Below are 21,135 nucleotides of genomic sequence, written 5' to 3' on the forward strand. Positions count from 1 at the left end.
CATGGAAGAAAATTGAAAACAATGAACAGTAGATTTGTTGCCAGGTAACAGTAAATTGATGTTTCTCTTTTCTCAAAGGTATAAATATTTACGAATTGCCTTCATTAAACCAGAAGGAGAACACTGTCCCTTCTCCCTTTTACCACAGGCATGGGGGAAGTAAACTTATTTTGCAGTTTGCTTATTAAACAGAGTCTGAGAGCATTATCTCCCTTAAATTACCACCTCTGATAACTGTCCCCATTTTAGAGAGGATGAAACTAAGGCACACAACTAGTCAGTGATAGGGAAGATATTCAAACTCAGGGAGCCTGGCTTCAGAGTCCACACATTTAACCATTATGCTCTATTATCTGTCTATTAAAATACGTGTGATAACAGTTTAAGACACTAACGAAATCGTAATGGTGATATGAAAGAAAAAGCTATTACTCTTGACCAAAAGATGGATCTACTCAATTGCTGAATTTTTTCAGTGTTTGGTTTTATAGTTTTACTAGTTGAGAGTTTAGAGCAGTCATTCTCCAAGTGTTTCTCAAAGGAATTAACCCCTAATGCCCTAGGCATCCACTGTATGCAATGAAATAACTTGTTGCCACAAATCTGGAAGCGAATCTCAAGCTCCTTGGGAGGAGTGAGAAAGTAGTCACTCAGTTTTCTGTGTTCTGGTTCAGATAAGGAGCTTAGGATTTAAGTTCCTACAGGAAAAATAAGTTGTTTTTCTAATTTCCAAAATATTTTTACCCCTAACACTTTTTATACACTGAAACAGCTTTATTTTTAGTACTTATACTTGAAAACGCAAATTTTTAGAAACATAATTATCGTTTTATATCAGAACAAACTGTATCATTCTTTTAAAAAGTTTTTTAAAATCCCTAAATCACATTCAAAGTGTTATTGTAAAAGGACACAATACTATTTATCTTTAGATGCACTGCTTCAGATCCAAAACATACCACTTTCTTATTTAAACAAAAAGACACAGCAAACTTACCATAAAGTCTAAAGAACCAACGTAACTCAATGTCTTTTATACACTGTGAAGATAAGCTTAATGAATTTAACAAAATATAATACATTACGCTCTCTTCAAGCTTGTTCAAGTCCCTCTAGTATTAAGATTATGGGTCATATTTATTGATTTAGAAGAGAATGTGGGGCTGTCAATCATCTGTCTCGTTCACAAAAAGCAAACCAGTATTCAACAATATTATTTCAATAAGAATTCCTGCATTCTATGAGCACTGGTAAAATCCTTTACATGACATTTACAAGGCTACCAAAGTGACAAAGAGCCTTTCAGAGAATACTGGCCCACCAGCCTTTTTAATAGTAAGTATTTCTGGATGGGCCTCTCAAGAAAGTTTTTCTGCCCCTTTTTAAATCTTGAGTTACATAAGACCTTTTCATTAGTTGGAGTTTCTATTTGTTGTTTTCAGTTTTCTTGTGGGTGTGTGTGGTACAGGGGAGTATTCTGTCTTTGTTTTAAAAAGCAAATTATAGCATCAGATGTGAAATCTACACAGCTGTAAGCATTCTTCTGGGAACCGGCCCTGGAGTTCACCTCAACTGCTTAATGCAATTACCTAAATCAGTCATGTAGTATTAATGTAATTTGCCCATTTCTACAGCTGAAAAGAAATTTAATCTTTAAAGAGTAAATAAAAAGGAAAAACTATACTCTTCCTCCACCTTGGAAGCAAATAATAAATACCTCACCTCTTTACTCATAAAATCCATTAACTCCCAGTTAACTACTGCCTTAGCAATCTTTATTTAATCATATGATAAATTTACATTACCACAATGAATGAACAGATATGCAAACAAAGGCATTCATCTCTCCTTACTACTATCAAGTGATCTAAAATGCAAACTGATCATTCACTTCTCTACTTACAAGGCCCTTCAGTATCTTTTCCTACTTTTATCTCTTGAGTCTCACCTTTCCCCCTCCCCCAAAGTCACAAAACTCAACTTTCCAGTTCTATAAAATTCTCTGAGCATATCAAGCTGTCTCATCAATGAGCCATTTCCTCGGCATGGAACATACATCCTTTCCCTCCTTGCCGAGCTAATTTCTAGGCTCCTATGATCATCATCATGATCATCATCATCATCATGTTAGATACTGCTCCAAAGTATTCCCACAGTCTCCTGTACTTGCTCCATCACAGCACTATTGAAACAAGCAATTACAATTGAGTGTGATTTGTCCACATTTCTCATTAAAAAAAAAAAAAAAAACCCTCATTAGACCAAAAGAATCCATGAAGACAGGAACTGAGAAGTAGACCAGTCCCATTCACTACAGCCCCAACATCTAGCATAGTATCTGGTAGGAGGCAGGAATTTAAATATACTTAAAAAAATGAATAAAATAATTTTGATATTAATATTCAATTTGGGATTTTGTTTTGTTTTTGGTAAAAATACAAAACTTATCTACTCCTTAGCAAAAACTGGTCACATTCTAAGGTAGTTCAAGTTAGCAAATATTTACTGCCTAGCCATCTAATTTTTTTTAGCCATCTAAGAGTCAAAAAAATACTAGCCAGGGTCCAGCCTTCAAGGAATTTATAGTCTTATAGAGAAAACAAGACACATGCACACATGAAAGTTAAAAAGCACAAAAGAATGTGTTTTGGATTCTGAAATGTGCTGCACAGATACTGAAATACTAAGTACCAAAGAAGAGATAAGGGAAAGGGCTGGGAAAACATTCTAAAAGTAGGATTTAAACTGAGCTTTAAAGGATAAAAAAAATTTTTTTTTTTTTTTAAAGGATAAGTAGAGCTGAAAACAGAAGAAATAGCACAAGAAATAAACGTGCTAGTTCAGTGATTCTGTGGTCTGAAGTGTGGTCTGAAGACCCTCTCCCCTTTCAGAGGACTTCGAGATTACAAATATTTTCATAACAAGCGTAACATGTTATTTGCTTTTTTAACTTTCACTGTCAGTTGTACAATCAAGTTTTCCACAGGCTCCATGACATGTGATATTACATCAGGCTGAATGCAGGAGATATGAGAATCCAGCTGTTTTCTATTAAGCAAGATGTTAAAGAGATTTGTAAAAATGTGAAACAATATCACTCATTACATTTTTCTTTGTTTTGAAAAATACTTATTTTTCCTAAAAGTATGTTATTTGTGTTTATGGAATTGCTATTTTTCAGTAAATTAATATTTTAATTTTTCTAGTTTTAATTTCTAATATGGTAAATACTGATATATATAACCCACATAACAAAAGCTCTTTGGGTCCTGTATAATTTTTTAAGAGTATAAAAAAGGTATTCAAAAGTTCAAGGATCGCTCGCCCAGCTGTTTTTAGAGATGGCTGGGACATCAGCCTAGATTCTCTGTGTAGAGAAGATGCGTTAGATGTATTAGACACAAAATTAGCTCAGGCACTGCGTAATTTACAATCATGTTTAAGGTGCAGGTATGGGCTTTCCTCTCAGTAATGTATTTTTACTTAATGAAAGAATATAAACACACACACATATATATGCAATTTCATATTCTTTTTGAATTATTCATATACAGGCATTTTTACAGTTTCTACAAATATCATTAAAGATAGCTGCATAATCATATCCAGCATTGTTCTAGGCAACTTTTATATTTGATTTTCAAAGTATTTCACAAAAATAATCTGAAGCCTCACACTAGAAAGAATATAACAGATTGCCAAAAACCAAAAAAAAAAAAACCAACCCCCCTGCCGTCAAGTCAACTCGGACTCATAGCAACCTACAGGACAGAGTAGGACTGCCCCATCGGGCTTCCAAGGAGCAGCTGGTGGATTCGAACTGCTGACCTTTTGGTTAGCAGCTTACCTCTTAACCACTGTGCCAAAAGGGCTCCAAATAACAGATAACATTTAGTAAATAAGTGCCAGGTATTATGCAAGTACTTTTACACAATTATTTCTAAAATTTTTTTAATGTTATCTCTAAGCTTCACAACCTCACAAGACAGAATTATCATCATAATTTTGTAAGTAAGGAAATTAAAGAGTAAAAGCCACATGGCCAGTAAGTGATGAGACCTAAATCCAAACTCAAGAATGTCTGACTATCCACGATATTTTTAAGACACTCTCCTGCTGTTTATGTTAGCTACGTAAATACAAAGTGGTAACATTATTAAGACTGCTATCTAGGAAGGCAGGACATTTTTACGCAAATTGTAGACTGAGATGTCATGGTAAAATCTAAGGTATAATAATCTTTATAAATTTAGAAACACTTTCTATAAAGTATGAAATGCCATATTTTAATACAAATTTCTCTAGCAATTGTTTAACTTACTTGTTTGTGTTTTAGAAACATGTTTCTGGAGAAAATCAACTATCTGAGCCAAAGCCTTCTTATTACAATGCGTTGATAATTTTTGATCACATTCATAACACCTGAAAGAACATAAAGAATTTAAGTGAATATTATGAAAGCATTTTCAATAATTTAGTGCATCAGGTAATAATGATATTATTTAACTAATTTTTATCTTGAAATTATGTAGGGGGGATAAGGAGGAGGTACCAGGTAAGTCTAGAGAAAGAAGGGAAAGATCATACAGTCTTACAGTTCAATTACAGTTTTGATAGTTTATCCTAAGTGTAACAGAATGCCACAGTGTTTTTTAAGCAGGGGAGTGATAGTATCAATTTACATTTTAAAACATAACTTTGACTAATGTTATTACATCAGATTAGAGAGCAATAGGAATGGAAACAAATTAGGAAAGTAGCAATGGATCTGGAGAGAAGTAGATAGATTATACATATTTTCAGATAGAACCAGTAATGAATTAGATACAAAAGATGAGGGAGAGGAAAATGTCAAAATGACTACCATGGAAGGGGAAAAGCAGGTGAGGATTTATCAATGGTTCTCAATCGGAGAAGCATTTCACCCTCAGGGGACATTCTGCAATATCTGGAGACAATTTTAGTTGGCACAACTTGGGAAGGGAGGATTTTGTATCTGGTATCTAGTGGGTAGAGGCCAGGGATGCTACTAAATACAGTGTACGGGACAGCTCCCCATAACAGAATTATCTAACACAAATGCTGATAGTGCTGAGGTTAAAAACTCTAGATGAAACAAGACTTGCTGAAGTTGATAATAGTTTAAGCTCAGGTTTTTCTCAGGTTTTAATTGTTAAAGCTGGATTATGCCATTCTGTCTACTTTTGTTAAAAGGTTAAAAATAAAATAAGATTAAAAGATAGGAAAAATAACTGCCAGGTTTCTGGCTTGATTACCTGAGCAATGGAGATGCCACTTAGACAGATGAGAAGACTGGAAGAGATACGCGTTTTATTTTGTTTGGAACTTTTATTTTGGGGACTCAAGGAAGAGATTCTCAAAAGGCTTATCACATTGCAGAAAACTAACCTCAGCCAAGTTTACTCATTACTGCATAAAATATTTTTCTGTATTTTACCGTCACCTATCTGTTTTGTTGGAAACCCTGGTGGCATAGAGATTAAGTGCTACAGCTGCCGGCCAAGAGATCTGCAGTTTGAATCCACCAGGCACTCCTTGGAAACTCTATCAGGCAGTTCTACTCTGCCCTGTAGGGTCACTGTGAGTCAGAATCGATTCAAAGCCAACGGGTTTGGTTTCGGTTTATCTGGTTTGTTTATCTTTATGAGATCCAATGATCAAATAAAAGCATATGTTTAAAAGTATTTTACCAATTGTAATATGTTATGCCAGTACTACCTTAATTGTTCACAATCTTCTCACCTAAAACTCTTAGAGGTTCTTTGGGTCCTTGTCTAAATAGCACTCAAAATTCAGTCAACTATTTACTGAGTACTCTACCACTTGCCTGTAAAAATAGATACAGATCTGTGAAGAAAACAAGTCACAGAAAACATTCCCCAAAACATCCTTTCCAATAAACCATGATCAAATTTAAACAATTTATTTACAGTTATCAGGCTTATAATAGGTGCTCGATATTCACTGATTTATTTTTAAAATATAATAAAAATATAAAATAATTATTCACTTGAAAAATACTGAAATGTCAAGAAATTTTTATTGACGTTATAAATTTAGTTTTCACTTGTTACAGAATACATTGTTCTGTTTAAGAGCACAAATAGTTAAAAATCAGCCTGTTGACTGTAAATTTGGAATTTGGGGAAAAAAGACAGCCTCAAGATAACTTAATTCTAGTTGTTTTCATTAGAAGTAACACTTTTTTTTTTTTTTTTTTTGAGTATTGGCTGCTAACCAAAAAGGTTGGCAGTTTGAATCTACTCGCTGCTCTTGGGGCAGTTCTGCTCTGTCCTATAGGGTGCTATGAGTCACAATCAACTTTAGGGCAATGGTTTTTTGGGTTTTTTTAATCTACTATGTGCCAGGTACCGTTCTAAGTGCTATAAATGTACCATCTGGATTAATCCTTCACAACAATTGTAGAGAGTATTATTATCTTTTAAATAAATATCTTTATACACCAAAACCAAATCTGTTTCCTTCGAGTCAATTCCAACTTATAGCAACCACACAGGACAGAGCAGAACTGCCCCATAGGATTTCCAAGGCTGTAAATCTTTACAGAAGCAGACTGCCACATCTTTCTCCCAAGATGCAGCTGGTGAATTCAAACCACCAACTCTCCGTTAACAGCTGAGCACTTAACCACTGTGCTACCAGGGATCCTTAGATTTACTGAATCAGAAATTCTAGGAATGGAGCTCAGCAATCTGTTTTAATAAGCCCTCCCAGTGATTCTGATATGCCCTTAAGTCTGAGACCACTGCTTTACTTGGACTACGGTGAAATCTGGATTGAGCTGCCATACGATGACATCATCTCCCTTTCCCTTGGCTTCAAAGCATCATTTACACATTAAGTTCCCCTCTGTTCTTTTCTCATTCTCCCCAATAATGTTACTTGGAGCCAACAAATTAAAACCCAAATGCAGGCTTGGGCACCACCAAATCCCTGTGGATATATTAAGTTAAAAAAATGATTTCCTATATGATCCAGGATATTCTTATGTTAATTTTAGAACCCTGAAATAAAAACACGAAGTTAAAATATTTTTGCCTTGAAAACAACTTGAACATCCCTGAAAACTCAAAAAAACCCTAGGAGTCTATAGGTTCTAGTTAGAAATGTATTGTTGTGAAGTGTAGGGAATGCTTTTCGATAATGTTCACTTATACCACTTGATAATGTTGAATTTTACCTGAATCCTATGAATACAGCAATGGCTAAAGATATCCCCCCCACCCTTTGTGTTCAGGAAGTGACTCACTACAAATAACCACTCTTCCTGTATGACTCTGATAAGACTCATGATGCCCCCTTGTTTACCTACGACAAGGCCAGACACCAAAGCTCAAACAAAACTCATTGCCTCAAGTAGATTTCAACTCATAAGGAGCCCTGGTGGTGTAGTGGTTAAGCACTCAGCTACTAACCACAAGGTCGGCAGTTTGAAGCCACCAGCTGCTCCTCAGGAGAAAGATGTGGCAGTCTGCTTCCATAAAGATTACAGCCTTGGAAACCCTATGGGGGCATTTCCACTCTAACCTACAGATCGCTGAGAGTGGGATGAAGCCAGACACAGACTCTCAAATTCTATTCTTTACCTCATAAATAACTGAATTGCCTGCCCCTGTTTTTTTTTTTTTTGCTTACCAATTGGAAACAAAATGCTTGTTAACCAAATTGGTTAGACTCCTCCCCTTCCCCCAAGTCCCTGAACTTTGGCCCACCCTCAGCCAGAGCTAACATTTGTTGTTAGTTGCCACTGAGTTGGCTCTGATTCATGGTGATTCCAAGTACAACACAGCAAAATGATGCCTGGTCCTGCACCATCTTCAAGATCATTAGTATGTTCAGGTCCATTATTGTGGCCACTGTGTATTTTGAGTGCCTTCCAAACTAACGGAATCATCTCCCAGCACTGTATCAAACAATACTCTATAGTGATCCATATGGTGTTCACTAGCTAATTTTCAGAAGACATCAGGCCTTTCTTCCTAGTCTGTCTTAGTCTGGAAGTTCTCCTGAAACCTGTCCACATGGGTAATCCTGCTGTGGTATCTGCAATATCAGTGACATACCTTCCAGCACCATAAAACCAAACCCACTGCCTTCAAGTCGATTCCGACTCATAGCGACCCTATAGGACAGAGTAGAACCGCCCCCATAGGAGGCCAAGGAGTACCTGGCATATTCGAACTGCTGACCCTTTGGTTAGCAGCCATGGCACTTAACCACTACACCACCAGGTTTCCTCCAGCACCACAGCAACATGCAAACCACCACAATCCAGTAAACTGACAGATGGGTGATGGAGCCAACAAACTATCCCTTCTTTAACAGCCCCTCCTGGAGAATAGGCTGGCCTCAGAGTAAAATATTCTGATTTACTATCTGATGACTTTATCCTTTCATCTCACTTCCTCATCTCAGTCTCTTTTTTCTAATTCTTTAGAGGCTTGCTGATCTTATAGTCAGAGTATTCTCCCTATTACAACAGACCTACCGCAATTGTAATAGTTCCTTTGCCCCTTATTTCCCCCTTTTCATTCTGAATAAAACCTCTCCCTGTCAAAGTCTGGATTTGCTTTTTATTGGACACACTGAAGCAGTGTGGTATACTGGAAGAGACTAGGCATCAAAAGGCTTGTTTTAGTGCCTGCATTTTTACTCTGTAACCACAAAAAAGTAAATGATACTGTTTCTTCTACAACTTTCAAAGGAAATGGTTCAACTTCCTGCTGAAAATCTGCATTTCTAACAAGTCCCCAGGCCATACGAATACTGCTGGTTAGGGACCAATTCTGAGACTCACTACTAGAGCTGTGGATCTCAAAACTTATTGAACATGATAAGAATTAAACCTGGGGGTCTTGTTAAAAATGCAGATTCTGATTTAGTATATCTGGGGTTCAAATGGGAACCAATCAGTTCGGCACCCTGGTTTCCTCATACATAAAATGAGGAAACTCAACCAGGTTCTCAATCATAGTTAAGCAGAATTACCTGAGATGTTTTTTTACAAACCATATACGCCCAGGCTTTCCCTTTCCCCTGCAGAGAATCCAGACACCACTAAGCTATCTGAAGTACCTTCAACTCTGAACTGTGAAATTCTATATTAGCAAGTTCATTAAGAAAAATCAACTGGAACAAGTTTTCTTCACAACACAAAGAAAACTGCAAAGTGGAGGGAAGACTAGACCTTTTCCTATTTAAATTTTATGCTCCTGGATAGTATTTTCTAAATTAGCCTACAGACTGTGTTCAAGATAAAAAGGGATAAGCTGGTGTAATGTCTTTAAATATCTTACCTTGTGAAGCTCCAGATAAAATGATTGTTTTGGTACTAGATATGGACTAACAAAATTTAACTTACCATATAATCCAAGTGCTCAGACTAATTACAATACAATGGGGCTCTGTTCTTGAACTCTTGAAGTGCTTCAGTGAATGCTGGCTCTCTGAGTTTTTACCACATCCCTGAAGGTGAACAGAATGCTCTTTGTATGATTTAACATATAAATTTGTTTCGAATCAATCAAAACTTAAACTATGACTCAAATTTATACTGAAAAAGTTTTATTTTTAATTCCAAGCAGGAAGGAAAAGTTTCAGAAAGCATTATGTGGGGTAAAGAATTTCACTTTACCCAAAGAATATAGTCTTTGTCCTTGGTTCCTGAGTGATAACCTCTAAAACCTTAAAATTGCCCCAGTGACAGATGTGTCTTTGATAAGGCCTCCCCTACCATACCTGAGGGTTTATGCTAATCAGGTGACTCAGGTGGAGGCTGGCCAGGCCTGAAAAACCACCACATGGTATAGGCGGACCTGGAGGGGGAGGGGGCATGATTCCATCTCTCACGCCACCTAATGAAGCCCAGTAAAGGCTCTAGGCACAGAAGCTCCACAGGCTTCCTAGTTGGTGAACGACATCGATGCATGTGGGAGGGTAGTGCACCCCCTTTTGGGATAAGGAAGCTCTGCATTCAGAACCCTGCAACACCTCACCCTGTGTCTCTTAATTTGTGTCCTTTGTGCTATAATAAAACTAATAGTAAGTATAGCACTTTCCTGAGTTCTCTGAGTCATTCTAGTGAATTATGGAACCCAAAGACGTAGTAGGAGCCAGCAGGCAGAAGCATGTGGAGCCTTGAGGACCCCAAGCTTATAGCTGGCATCTTGAAGAGATAGTGTGAAACCTGGAATGTTGAGCCAGTAGGTCAAGAGTGAGGATGTCACAGGGGCTCCTAAGCTTACAGCTAGCGTCAGAGGTCCTGGGCAGACTTGGCAGTCTAGAGGACTGTGGCCTGTAATTTGTGAGGTCTGACCTAAAGCCGGGTGGTTAGGGTCAGAGGAAAAGTGCCACATGTGCAGCTGGTGTCAGAACAGAAGTAGGACGGAAGGGAACAGATTTGATAATAACTTGATTTTGATTTTCACACAGTTTGGTATCAGGAAAGTGAGAAATGGGATTTGATGTTCCCAGAAAATATAGATTCTTATTAAATTTAACATCTTGTAAAGAGACTAACTTGCTTTTCATTATGCAGTATTTACCTAGGCAATCATGAGCAAAGCTGATTTCCCTGTCATTTAAAAATGTATACATTCTCTGTCTCGTGCATTGTGGGACCCTGAGCATCGTGGCAGGCCAGTAGTTTCCCCTCCCCCACCCACCTACCCAACACACAATTCCCAAAACTGTGACAAGCTCCACCCCAACCCCATGGAGAACTACTCAGACTCAAACCAATCATAGTAATTTTCCTCACCAGATAAGTAAAGAAACGAGGTACAATTTTGGTTTCCCCTCAGTGCAACATGAGGGGAGGCCTGCTAGATATCTCTAGGAAAGTTTTACATATTTAAATAAAAAAATAACAGGGGAGAGTTGTACTCTCTGCCCTATTTTCTGGCCTTTGGACATTGCTATGTGAGACACAGTGAAGCAAACGGTTAAGCACTTGACTCCTAGCTCAAATGTTGGTGGGTTCAAACCAGAGGCATCTCAGAAGACAGGCCTGGTGATCTGCTTCTGAAAGGTCACAGCTTTGAAAACCCTATGGGGCAGTTCTACTCTGCACACATGGGATTGCCATGAGTTGGAATCAACTCGATAGAACTAACAATAACATGTGAGACATAATGCCTGAAGCATCTTTAGCTATCCTGAAACCATGAAGTTGAAGTTGGCATAGCAGAAAGATGGAAGAAATCTGAGTTTTTAACATTTCTCCATTGAATTAACTAACCCTGAAGTGGCCCTACTTCTGGACTTTCTATATGAGATAATAAAGATTCCTTTTTTTTTTTAAAATAAAAAAAAAGTATACGTTTTTAATTTCACTTGAAAATTCCTTTATTATAGATATCAATAGCTTCTAAATTGTAAGATATATTAGTTTTAAAAAAAGCAGAGTAATCATTTTTCAGAGACAAAATTTGGATCAATTTCCTAAGTATATACAAATACATAAAGACAGGTTCAGATATGACAACTACTGAAAATAGGCTGGATTCCCTTTCAAAGTATTTATGATTAATTTCTGGATATAAAATACTTTTCACTTTACCTTAACTAACATTTCTAAGCTCATTTTTGTAGAGTTTCTATCTAAAAATGGAATAAATTTATCTTAAATCCTTCATGACCAAATGACAGTAAGCATTTAAGGAAAATATTTAAGACAAACTCACACGTAAATAACACTTTTCTTACCTGAAAACCACATTTGAGGCACAACCAAATATCAGAAGGAAGCACTGGGTGTCCATCATGGAATCTTCTCTCTTTTAAACACTCTGAACAAACTGACCACGGGTTCTCAGCTACTGCTGTCTTCACATGATTCACACTGACAGCATGACTCACATGTTGGCAGGTTAAACTTCCTGAATAAGACAAAACAAAATTTGAACATGTTTTTCGCTAAACCAATTTGCTAACATCAACAAGCAAAATGCTGTCACTAAAAAAGCACAGAGATTCAAAAAACAAAACTCAAAAGGATATATACGGCATGATTCCATTTATATAACATTCATAAAAATACATATGATTGTAAAGTTGGAGAACAGATTAGTGGTTGCCTAGGGTTAGAAACAGGGGTCAGGGGTGTGTGGCTACAAGGGAGTAGCACAACGGAGACTTGTGGTGATCTTGATTATGGTGGTGGTGGGTGCATGAAGCTACAATAAAACTGTATAGAGCCATAAGTACATGCATGCACACCACACAAGTGCCTGTGTAACTGGTGAAATGTGAATAGACTCCATGGATTGTACCAATGTCAAGTATCTGATTTTGATATTTACTAGAGTTGTACAAGATGTTAACAGTGGAGGAGGCTGAATGAAGGGTTTGAGGAACCTTTCTGCACATTTTTTTTTGCACCTTCCTGTGAAGCTATAATTATTTTGAGATAAAAAGTTTAATAAATAAAATAAAAGAGATTAAATATTTCTTGAATAGCTACTATGTGCCAAGCATTTTGAATACATGTTCTTTCCATTAAGGTACACAAGTAAGATCTTTTTTCATAGACTAGCTTTGTTATGATGCTCTTCTCTTCATTGCTGGGAGAAAGGAGAGTGAAACAAACAATGGCATAATTTACAGAAACAAGAATTCTCAGAATTTTTCTTCTTAATGGGTATTACCAAATAACAAATGATTTTGCCTGGCCCCTAAATTATCCTTTAGAACAGATTCCCACCATGTGCACTGCACACAACAGCCAAAATAGACCAAATACATTTTTCATTCTTCATATAACCGCATTCTTCTCAACATGGGAGCCATTATACTTCCTTCTCCCAAATGTCTGAACATTTCAATTTCTCTACCTCAAATATTCCAAACACCAAAATTACAACTACCTACCAAAATCAAACATCCAAGGAAGAGACTAAGGAACTTAAAGAGGGAAACAGAAGGAGATGGGGTATGTACATTTCAACTCTCTCCACTTCCCTTTCTAAATGCAAAGCATTCCTTTTCACCTACTAGTTAACTAGAGAGGCTAAGCATTACTCCTATTTCATCCTGAAGACGAAGAATGTGATTCCTAACAAGTTATTTACGATAAAATTTAATTTCAACAAAAATAATATGTAGATCTGAATAAAAGATTAAAAATCCTAACTTCAGGCTGTCCCGAACTGCTCAGGGAGGCCAAGAGAGCCACACACCTCATGGGTTCATGTGGTAAAAGAGCTCCTTGACACAGAACAGAATTCTAGAATGGTGGCTTCAGAGCTCCAATAAAAATACTCATGACAAAGTAAGGCGAAGAGTTTTCAGAGGAGGGTCGTACAGGACTAGAAAGCAAAGATGATGATGCAAACCTTAAATGTCGAATTGGTGGGAAATTGAATAGAATAATTCAAGGCACTCATAAAACTACTAAACAGTTCACTGCATTATTCCTGGGGTCTTAAAAGCTTGCAAGTGGCCATCCAAGGCTCAATAACTGGCCCCTATTCGAATGTAATCGATGTCACTGAATTGTACATGTAGAAACTGTTGAATTGGCATATGTTCTGCTGTGTATATTCTCAGCAACAACAAAATTAATTTAAAAAATGTTTTAAAATCCTAATTTTATACCAGGAGTAAGTTATAAGAACAGACATAAAAGAAGTAACTCTGAAGTTCTGTTTAAAAAGCAAAAACCCATGCCATTAAGGACAAGGCTGTCCAGAAGGCTGATAAATGACCATACAAATACAGGATTTAGAAATGCTTTACCAATGTCACTGCTTCATTTGAGTTTTCTATTTGAAAATTCTTAGAAGAAAATCATTCCACAGGGTGGGATCTGGCCGGTATACAACTTAAATATTCTGAGTCTGCTATGCAAACTATAAAAATTGAAATTGTTATTGAATTCAGAGATAAATGAATTCAAGATAAAAAGGTATTAGGCCCCTAAATTAAATCTATTAGCTTTTAAATGCCTTAATCAGATATACTTTCGTAAGTTAAAAAAAAAAAAAAAAAGTTCAAAGTTTTTGCATAAAAGCTACTGAATGCTTATCTTTTGTGGGGACAGCATGGGGGAGGTGGAGATTTCCTTTTGTGCTAATAATTTCCTCAGTTTTGTGTATGTTTTGTAAATCATATCTCTGAATTTCATCTGACAAATAGGTCCTCTGAACAAAATATAAAAATGTATTAAAGTCAAGTTGTTTCACATTAAACAAAAACAATAATCAGAACCTTAATGTTTTCTATTTTAAATAAAAATCTCACAAGGAGGACTTCCAATTTGCAAACGGTGGCATAAAGCCAACACTTTCCCCTTCTCTTCTGCAAATCATCCAAGGGCAACAAGAAGAGGGAAAAAGACACAAAGTCCATTTTCAGAGAAACGAGGAGACTGCTGAAACACCAAGCCACGAATTACGTAGAAGGGCTCCCACCTTGCAGCAGCAGAGATCAAACAGGGAAGCATGAAGAAGGGAGCAAAGGGAAAACACTGCAGCTGCAGATTTCATAAAGGACAAGGTATGCTTCTCAGGCACAGAACAAAACCTAAATCACTGTGCTTTAACAACAATGGCAGGAGCTCACCTACATCCAATTTTGTTTGAGAAGGAGAAGCAGCAGCAAATTTCTCATTTCTTAAATGCAAAATAAAAAAGCAAGCCATACTTGCAGGAAACAGTCTGTTTCTATGGCAGGTGGGGAGAACAGATACTCTGAATTCTGAAAAAAACCTAGAGCTGCCTAGGCCTATTGGTTGGAAAGAAGGAAATGGTAAATGAGCTCAAACTGAAAACTCCAGCTAGCTCTGAACAGGGCTCTAGCCCCTCTTTTCATACAAGCATCCTAAAACTAGCTGGTCCAAAAAAGCAACCTTGCATCAAAGAATGAGTAATCAAAGAGTAACCAATGCCAGAAATTCAATGCTAAGGAAGGAAAAGAAAAGGAAAAATAAATGGCAGACAATCCCTGACTTGAAATAAAAACAAAACAGAAGCAGGAGCTCAATGACAAGATGGCAAAACAATAGGAAGGGACTGGTAGATTCAGAAAAGAAGTGGAACAAAAAAAATCACAAAAATGAAAGCAAAACTGAAAAGAGCATAAGAGAAACTGGACACTGCTGAAGGATAAAAATGAAAAGGAAATGAAGAGTTTTAAAGGATTTGAGAAAAAATGATAACTATGAGAGCCGGTAAAGGAGAGTTAACAAAAGAATAATCTGAATAATTCAGAAGAAATATTTAAATATATAATTCAGATCTCCCTTATACAGCATATTAAATATTCTGTAACATTATCTGGGTTAAAAACACTTAAAAATGGAGATTAAAAAAAAAAGTTTTCAAATGGAGACCTGAACCGGCAAGAAAGCAAGGAAAATCCTCAGAGGCCAAAACCTAAGGAAAAGCATAAGGCTAAGAGAAAAACAAGGCCTGAAGCCATTAGTTCCCAAGCGCCATTTCCCAATTTCTGGTGGTTTGGAGCCTTGGTTTTAACAGGCCATGAAAAGGGGACCAAAAAAAAAAAAAAGGCACCTTTGGGAAAATTTAGAAACAGCACCATTAAAAATAGGAATAAGATAACAATGTTCATATCATGCAAATATACAGATAAGATAAACTAGAAATACATTTTATCTTTTTCATGCCTTATTATTTGCAGAGGCTTTGATTATATTATATATTTGGAAAATCAAATGAAAAACAATCCAAACAACATCAGAATTCAGTAAGTAACCCCGATACAAAATTCATATATAGAAATCAATAGCATTCACATATTCAATCAAGCAGGGCCTGCACTAGGGTAAGCAGCCAGGGGATTCGGTTACAAAATTTAAGGTACTCTCAGGTGCCAACTCTGCACTTGTACAACCTAAAAGTTAAATCTTGTACACCCTAGGTGTTTAGCTTGTCTCACTCTAGTCTTGGTCCTGCAAAGAACAACTAGTTAGATGATGCACATTATTACAGCAACAAAAAAGCTGAAATATCTAGTTATAAACTTAACAAGAAATGTGAAACATCTATACATAGAAAAATTTTGGCCTCTGAGGGACATAAAAGCGTTAAACAAATGGATCTCAAAGACCAAAAATCACAAAGATGTCAATTCTAAGTGACTATAAATTATACAAAATCCCAATTGAAAAAACCAACAGGATTTTTGGAACTAGACAAGCTATTCTAAAATTCATACAGAAAATGCTGAAAATAAAGAGTAATGGATTTATTAATTAAAAACACATATTGTTATTTATTTTCTTCAACTCTATATGGGATGCCAGATATCATGATTTACCAGCAACGTCATCTGAAGAGTCTTCATCATGAGGTATAGTAGGCCTTTTACTTCTTTTGGCTTTCTCAGGTAAAGCACTGGATGGCTCTTTCACCCGCATTGGTTATTTACTGAAAAGATTGGGGGAGAAAATGAATATACTTTAATCCTCAAAATTAAATTTTATATGTTTTACTTAATGCATATTAAAATTGATATGACTTCAATTTTAACTGGTCTAGTAAATCAACAGAAGAAGAGGGGAACATCAGCTAAGACCAAAGAAACTAAACAAATCTATTAAACCAATATATAAATGGCACATTCCATTTGACTTTTTACTAATTCTCCCAAGATATATGATTTCTAGTTGAATGAAAAAACTAAAGTTTTAGTCAATGGAATGGGAGTAAATGTTATAAGTGCTGCTTCTGGGTCATGCCCTCCCCTTGCCCTTCGTCCCATCCCACTAGCTAGGAGACAGTAGGAGCTGAAAGGTCCCACTAGCTAGGAGATAGTAGGAGCTGAAAGAGCCACACTGGACCAGGGATGGAAGCCTGGGGCTGAACACAGTAAAGCGTACCTGTGCTGTACTGTGCCTAAGACTGAGCTATTATTGGGAGAGAAATAGATTTCTATCTTGTTTAAGCTACTGCATTGTTTTCTGACTTCCCCCCCAATTTTTTATTATGAAAAAAATTCAAACATCAACAAAAGTTCAAAGAATAAGTATGATGAATACCCATTTACTATCTAGATCCTGGTGGCGTAGTGGTAACGAGTTCGCCTGCTAACCAAAAGGTCAGGCAGTTTAAATTCACCAGGCGCTCCTTGGAAACTCTATGGAGCAGCTCTACTCTGTCCTATAGGGTCGCTATGAGTCGGAATTGACTCCATAGCAATGAGCTTTTTTGTTCTGTTTTGTTTTAAATCTAGATTCCACAACCGTTAGCATTTTACCATATTTGTTTTATCTAAGTATCAATATGTGTGATGTATGTACAGAGAGACATACATGTGTGTGTGTATTTTTTTCTTTTTTGGTTGAACTATGTGAAAGAACTGTAAGTTCCAGAGATCATGACAATTCACCCCTAAGTGCTTCAGCATGCATCTCTTAAGAATAAAGACATTCTCCTACATAATCGCATCATTATCATATCTAAGAAAATTAACAATAATTCCATAATATCGTCTCCTATTCCATCAAATTCCAAGTTCCTTGGCCCAAGAGCGTCTTCTATAGCTGTTTTTTTTTTTTTTTCACTCAGGATCCAATCAAGGTTCACACTTTGTATCTGGTTGTATCACTTTAGTGTCTTTCAATCTACAACAGTTCTTCCCACCTTGTATTTTCCTATGACATAGGCTTTAAGACACCAGGTCAGTGCATAAGAGTCACCAGGGAATCTTACTAAAATGTGGATTCTGATTCAACAAGTCTGACACAGGACCTGAGATTCTGCCAGTCGGACAAGCTCCTACTGTGATGCCCTTGCTGGGGGTTCAGAGACCACACTTGGAATAGTAAAGTTATATAATGTTCCACAATGGATGTTCTATGCCTTAATGGTGTTATTTACCTGTATCCCTTATATTTCTCAAAAACTCATAGTTACGGGCTTTGGGGACCATGGTCTCAGGGAACACCTAGCTCAATTGGCACCGCATGGTTTATAAAGAAAATTTTCTACATTCTACTTTGGTGAGTAGCGTCTGGGGTCTTAAAAGCTTGTGAGTAGCCATCTAAGATACTCCACTGGTCCCAACCCGTCTAGAGCAAGGCAGAATGAAGAAAACCAAAGACACAGGGAAAGATTACTCCAAAGGAATAATGGACCACAACTACCACTGCCTCCACCAGACTGAGTCCAGTACAACTAGATGGTACCCGGCTACCACCACCGACTGCTCTGACAGGGATCACAATAGAGGGTCCCAGACAGAGCTGGGAAAAAAATGCAGAACAAAACTCTAACTCACAAAAAAAGACCAGACTTACTGGCCTGAGACTGGAGAAACCCCGAGAGTATGGCCCCCAAATACCCTTTTAGCTCAGTAATGAAGTCACTCCTGAGGCTCACCTTTTAGCCAAAGATTAGACAGGCCTATAAAACGAAACGAGATTAAAGGGACACACCGGCCCAGGAGCAAGGACTAGACAACAGGAGGGGACAGAAAAGCTGGTAATAGGGAACCCAAGGTGGAGAAGGGAGAATATTGACATGTCGTGGGGTTGTTAACCAATGTCATAAAACAATATGTGTACTGTTTAATAAGAAGTCAGTTTGTTCTGTAAACCTTCATCTGAAGGACAATTTAAAAAAAAAAAAAAAAAAGTTGCAGCTGAGGCTGCTAATGTACAACCAAAAGCCTTACGGGATTTGATTCCTTGGTTTGAAAGTTTAAGGTCATGGTTTCATGGTACAGTCCATTTAATTGGCCTAACAACATGTTTAGCACTTCTGTTCTACCTCCTAGTTCACTGCAGTAGTGCCTGGTGTCTTAAAAATTTGCAAGCAGCCATCCAAGGCATGACAGTTGGTCTGTATTTGCCTGGAGCGACAGAGGAAGGAGGGTCAGGAATAGGAGGAGGATACGGAATGTGTGGCTAATTGCCTCCATGAACAACTGCCTCCTTTGCCATGAGACCAGAACTGGATGGTGCCTGGCTACCTTTACCGAACATTTTCATCAAAGATTCTATAGAAGAACCCTGGTCAAAAGGGGGAAAAGGCAGAACAGAATTTCAAATGCTCATGGACTCCAGACCTCCTAAAGCCTTGGGGGCTGGATGAACCCCTGAAACTGTTGACCTGAGTTAATCTGTAAACCTTAAACTAAAAATATTCCCTCAAGTCTTCTTAAAACAAAGCAATAGTCTAGCGTAACTAGTAAAAAAAAATCTGCCTTGAGCATTATGCTCTTTTAAGAACTATCAATATGGGATCAAAGTGACAATAACAACTCCAAAAGATTAGACAAGAACCTTAAGGGGCAGTGAGTTTGTATTAATGGAGAGGAACAACTCAGAAAAGAAGGGTAAGAATAGCTGTACAACTCAAAGAATGTAATCCCTGTCACTGTAGAAACAACTGAATTGGTATTTATGTTTTGCCATGTGTGTTCTCAAAAACAACCACAACAACAACAAACAGCTAAACTGGAAGTTTTCTGAGGGAAGGTTCTGCCTCTAAACTATAAATAAGCCACCTGACAGAATTTCCCTCTCTCCCCTAATGCCTGACGTATGGATTTAGGAACACACATATACAAAAAAGGAAAGTAACTCTCAAAGTTAATTCTAAAGATTTTGGATAGAATTTAAGCAGTTTTTAAGCCACTGTATTTTGGAGTCTCTGTCAGAGTAGTTAAGCCTGAATTCTAATACTGTTCTCCTCTGTGGCAAAGCCATATAACAATTTTTGTGGTTGGCTGTATTTTAATGATCCAAGTGGAATAATCTTTTAATTCAATATTAAATGCTAAAAATTCTAAATCTTGATTTAGTCGTTCCATGTTCCCCACAAAAGAGCCTTCAAATTTACCATTTTAAGTGTCATTTCTTTAAGTCCATGGTCATCACTATTGAACTGTCACAAACTAATGCTTTCAGAGTTACAGAGGTGTGCGAGGCTGCCAGAGTTCCTTGATTTCTTCATCTCTAACTACCTTCTCCCTCCAAAATTCCATTACCCCTACAGTTCTACCTTAAAAAATCACAAATTCAAGCATTTTCAGTTCTCTGACCACAACTTCCAGTTCGCTAGTTTGCTTACCAGCCACTTCTATTTTCTTCTAGTATCTAGACTGACAAGAGGCTGCATCTCAACAAGTGCTTCCATGATCACTGCAGCAGAGCAGGGAGATGGGGAAGTAGCAAATGGAGCACTGGCTCTTAAAGCTTCACCTAGAAGCCACATATGTTGTCACAGATTGAGCTGCATTCCCCCAAAATATGTGTCAACTTGGTTAGGCCATGATTCCCAGTATCGTGTGGTTGTCCTCCATTTTGTGATTTTAATTTTATGTTAAAAAGGATTAGGGTGCGATTGTAACACGCTTACCCAGGTCACATCCGTGATCCAAAGTAAAGGGAGTTTCCCTGGGGTGTGGCCAGCACCACCTTTTATCTCTCAAGAGATAAAAAGGAAAGGGAAGAGAGCAGAGAGGTGGGGCCTTATACCAAGAAGAAAGCAGTGCCAGGAGCAGAGCGTGTCCTTTGGACTCAGGGTCCCTGTGTGGAGAAGCACCTAGTCTGAAGGGAAGATTGATGAGAAGGCCCACAGAGACAGAATGCCTTCCCCTGGAGCTGACGCCCCGGATTTGGACTTTTAGCCTACTTTATTGTGAGGAAATAAACTTCTCTTTGTTAACGTCATCCACTTGCGGTATTTCTATTACAGAAACACTAGATGGCTAAGACATACATCATGACTGTTCACATTTTACTGACCAAAGCAAGTCACATGGCCACATTTAACTTCAAGTAGATGTGGAGGTGGGGACAAGTCCAACTTTACCACGAACCCAGAAAGAGGTGAACCAGAGTATCTGTGCATGGCCTTAATGAGACAACCACACCACTTAACTGGTAAACACCAATCCCACACGAACCCAATTTACCACTTTCTCCATGTCTGCATCCAATCCATTTTAAAAGAAAGCAGATTGGGTCACTAAATTCATAAACGAAACCCCAAATGGATCAAGATATCCCATTATCTACTCTACCTCTCTGATCAACTAACCTACCTATTTCTCCATAACAACTATTTCAAACCTTTGTCACGCTCCTTAAACCTTCAACTCCTCCACCTCCCCACTCACTTCCCC

General features: G+C 37.5%; 1 protein-coding gene across 4 annotated transcripts in view; it reads right to left on the minus strand.

The window, feature by feature from the left end:
- USP45 (ubiquitin specific peptidase 45) overlaps positions 1–21,135 on the minus strand; it is a 76,254-nt gene that overhangs the window by 51,753 nt on the left and 3,366 nt on the right. For all 4 annotated transcript variants that reach the window (XM_049897912.1, XM_049897906.1, XM_049897932.1 and 1 more), the window contains exons 2-5: positions 16,321–16,430; positions 11,749–11,921; positions 9,404–9,507; positions 4,322–4,422 (exon numbers count right to left, since the gene is read on the minus strand). In XM_049897912.1, the coding sequence (XP_049753869.1) occupies positions 4,322–4,422; positions 9,404–9,507; positions 11,749–11,921; positions 16,321–16,420 (478 nt within the window). In that variant the 5' untranslated portion in view covers positions 16,421–16,430. The remainder of the gene's footprint in view (positions 1–4,321; positions 4,423–9,403; positions 9,508–11,748; positions 11,922–16,320; positions 16,431–21,135) is intronic.

This window comes from Elephas maximus, chromosome 1, assembly GCF_024166365.1.
Source record: "Elephas maximus indicus isolate mEleMax1 chromosome 1, mEleMax1 primary haplotype, whole genome shotgun sequence".
In the NCBI taxonomy this organism is placed as follows: Eukaryota; Metazoa; Chordata; class Mammalia; order Proboscidea; family Elephantidae; genus Elephas; species Elephas maximus.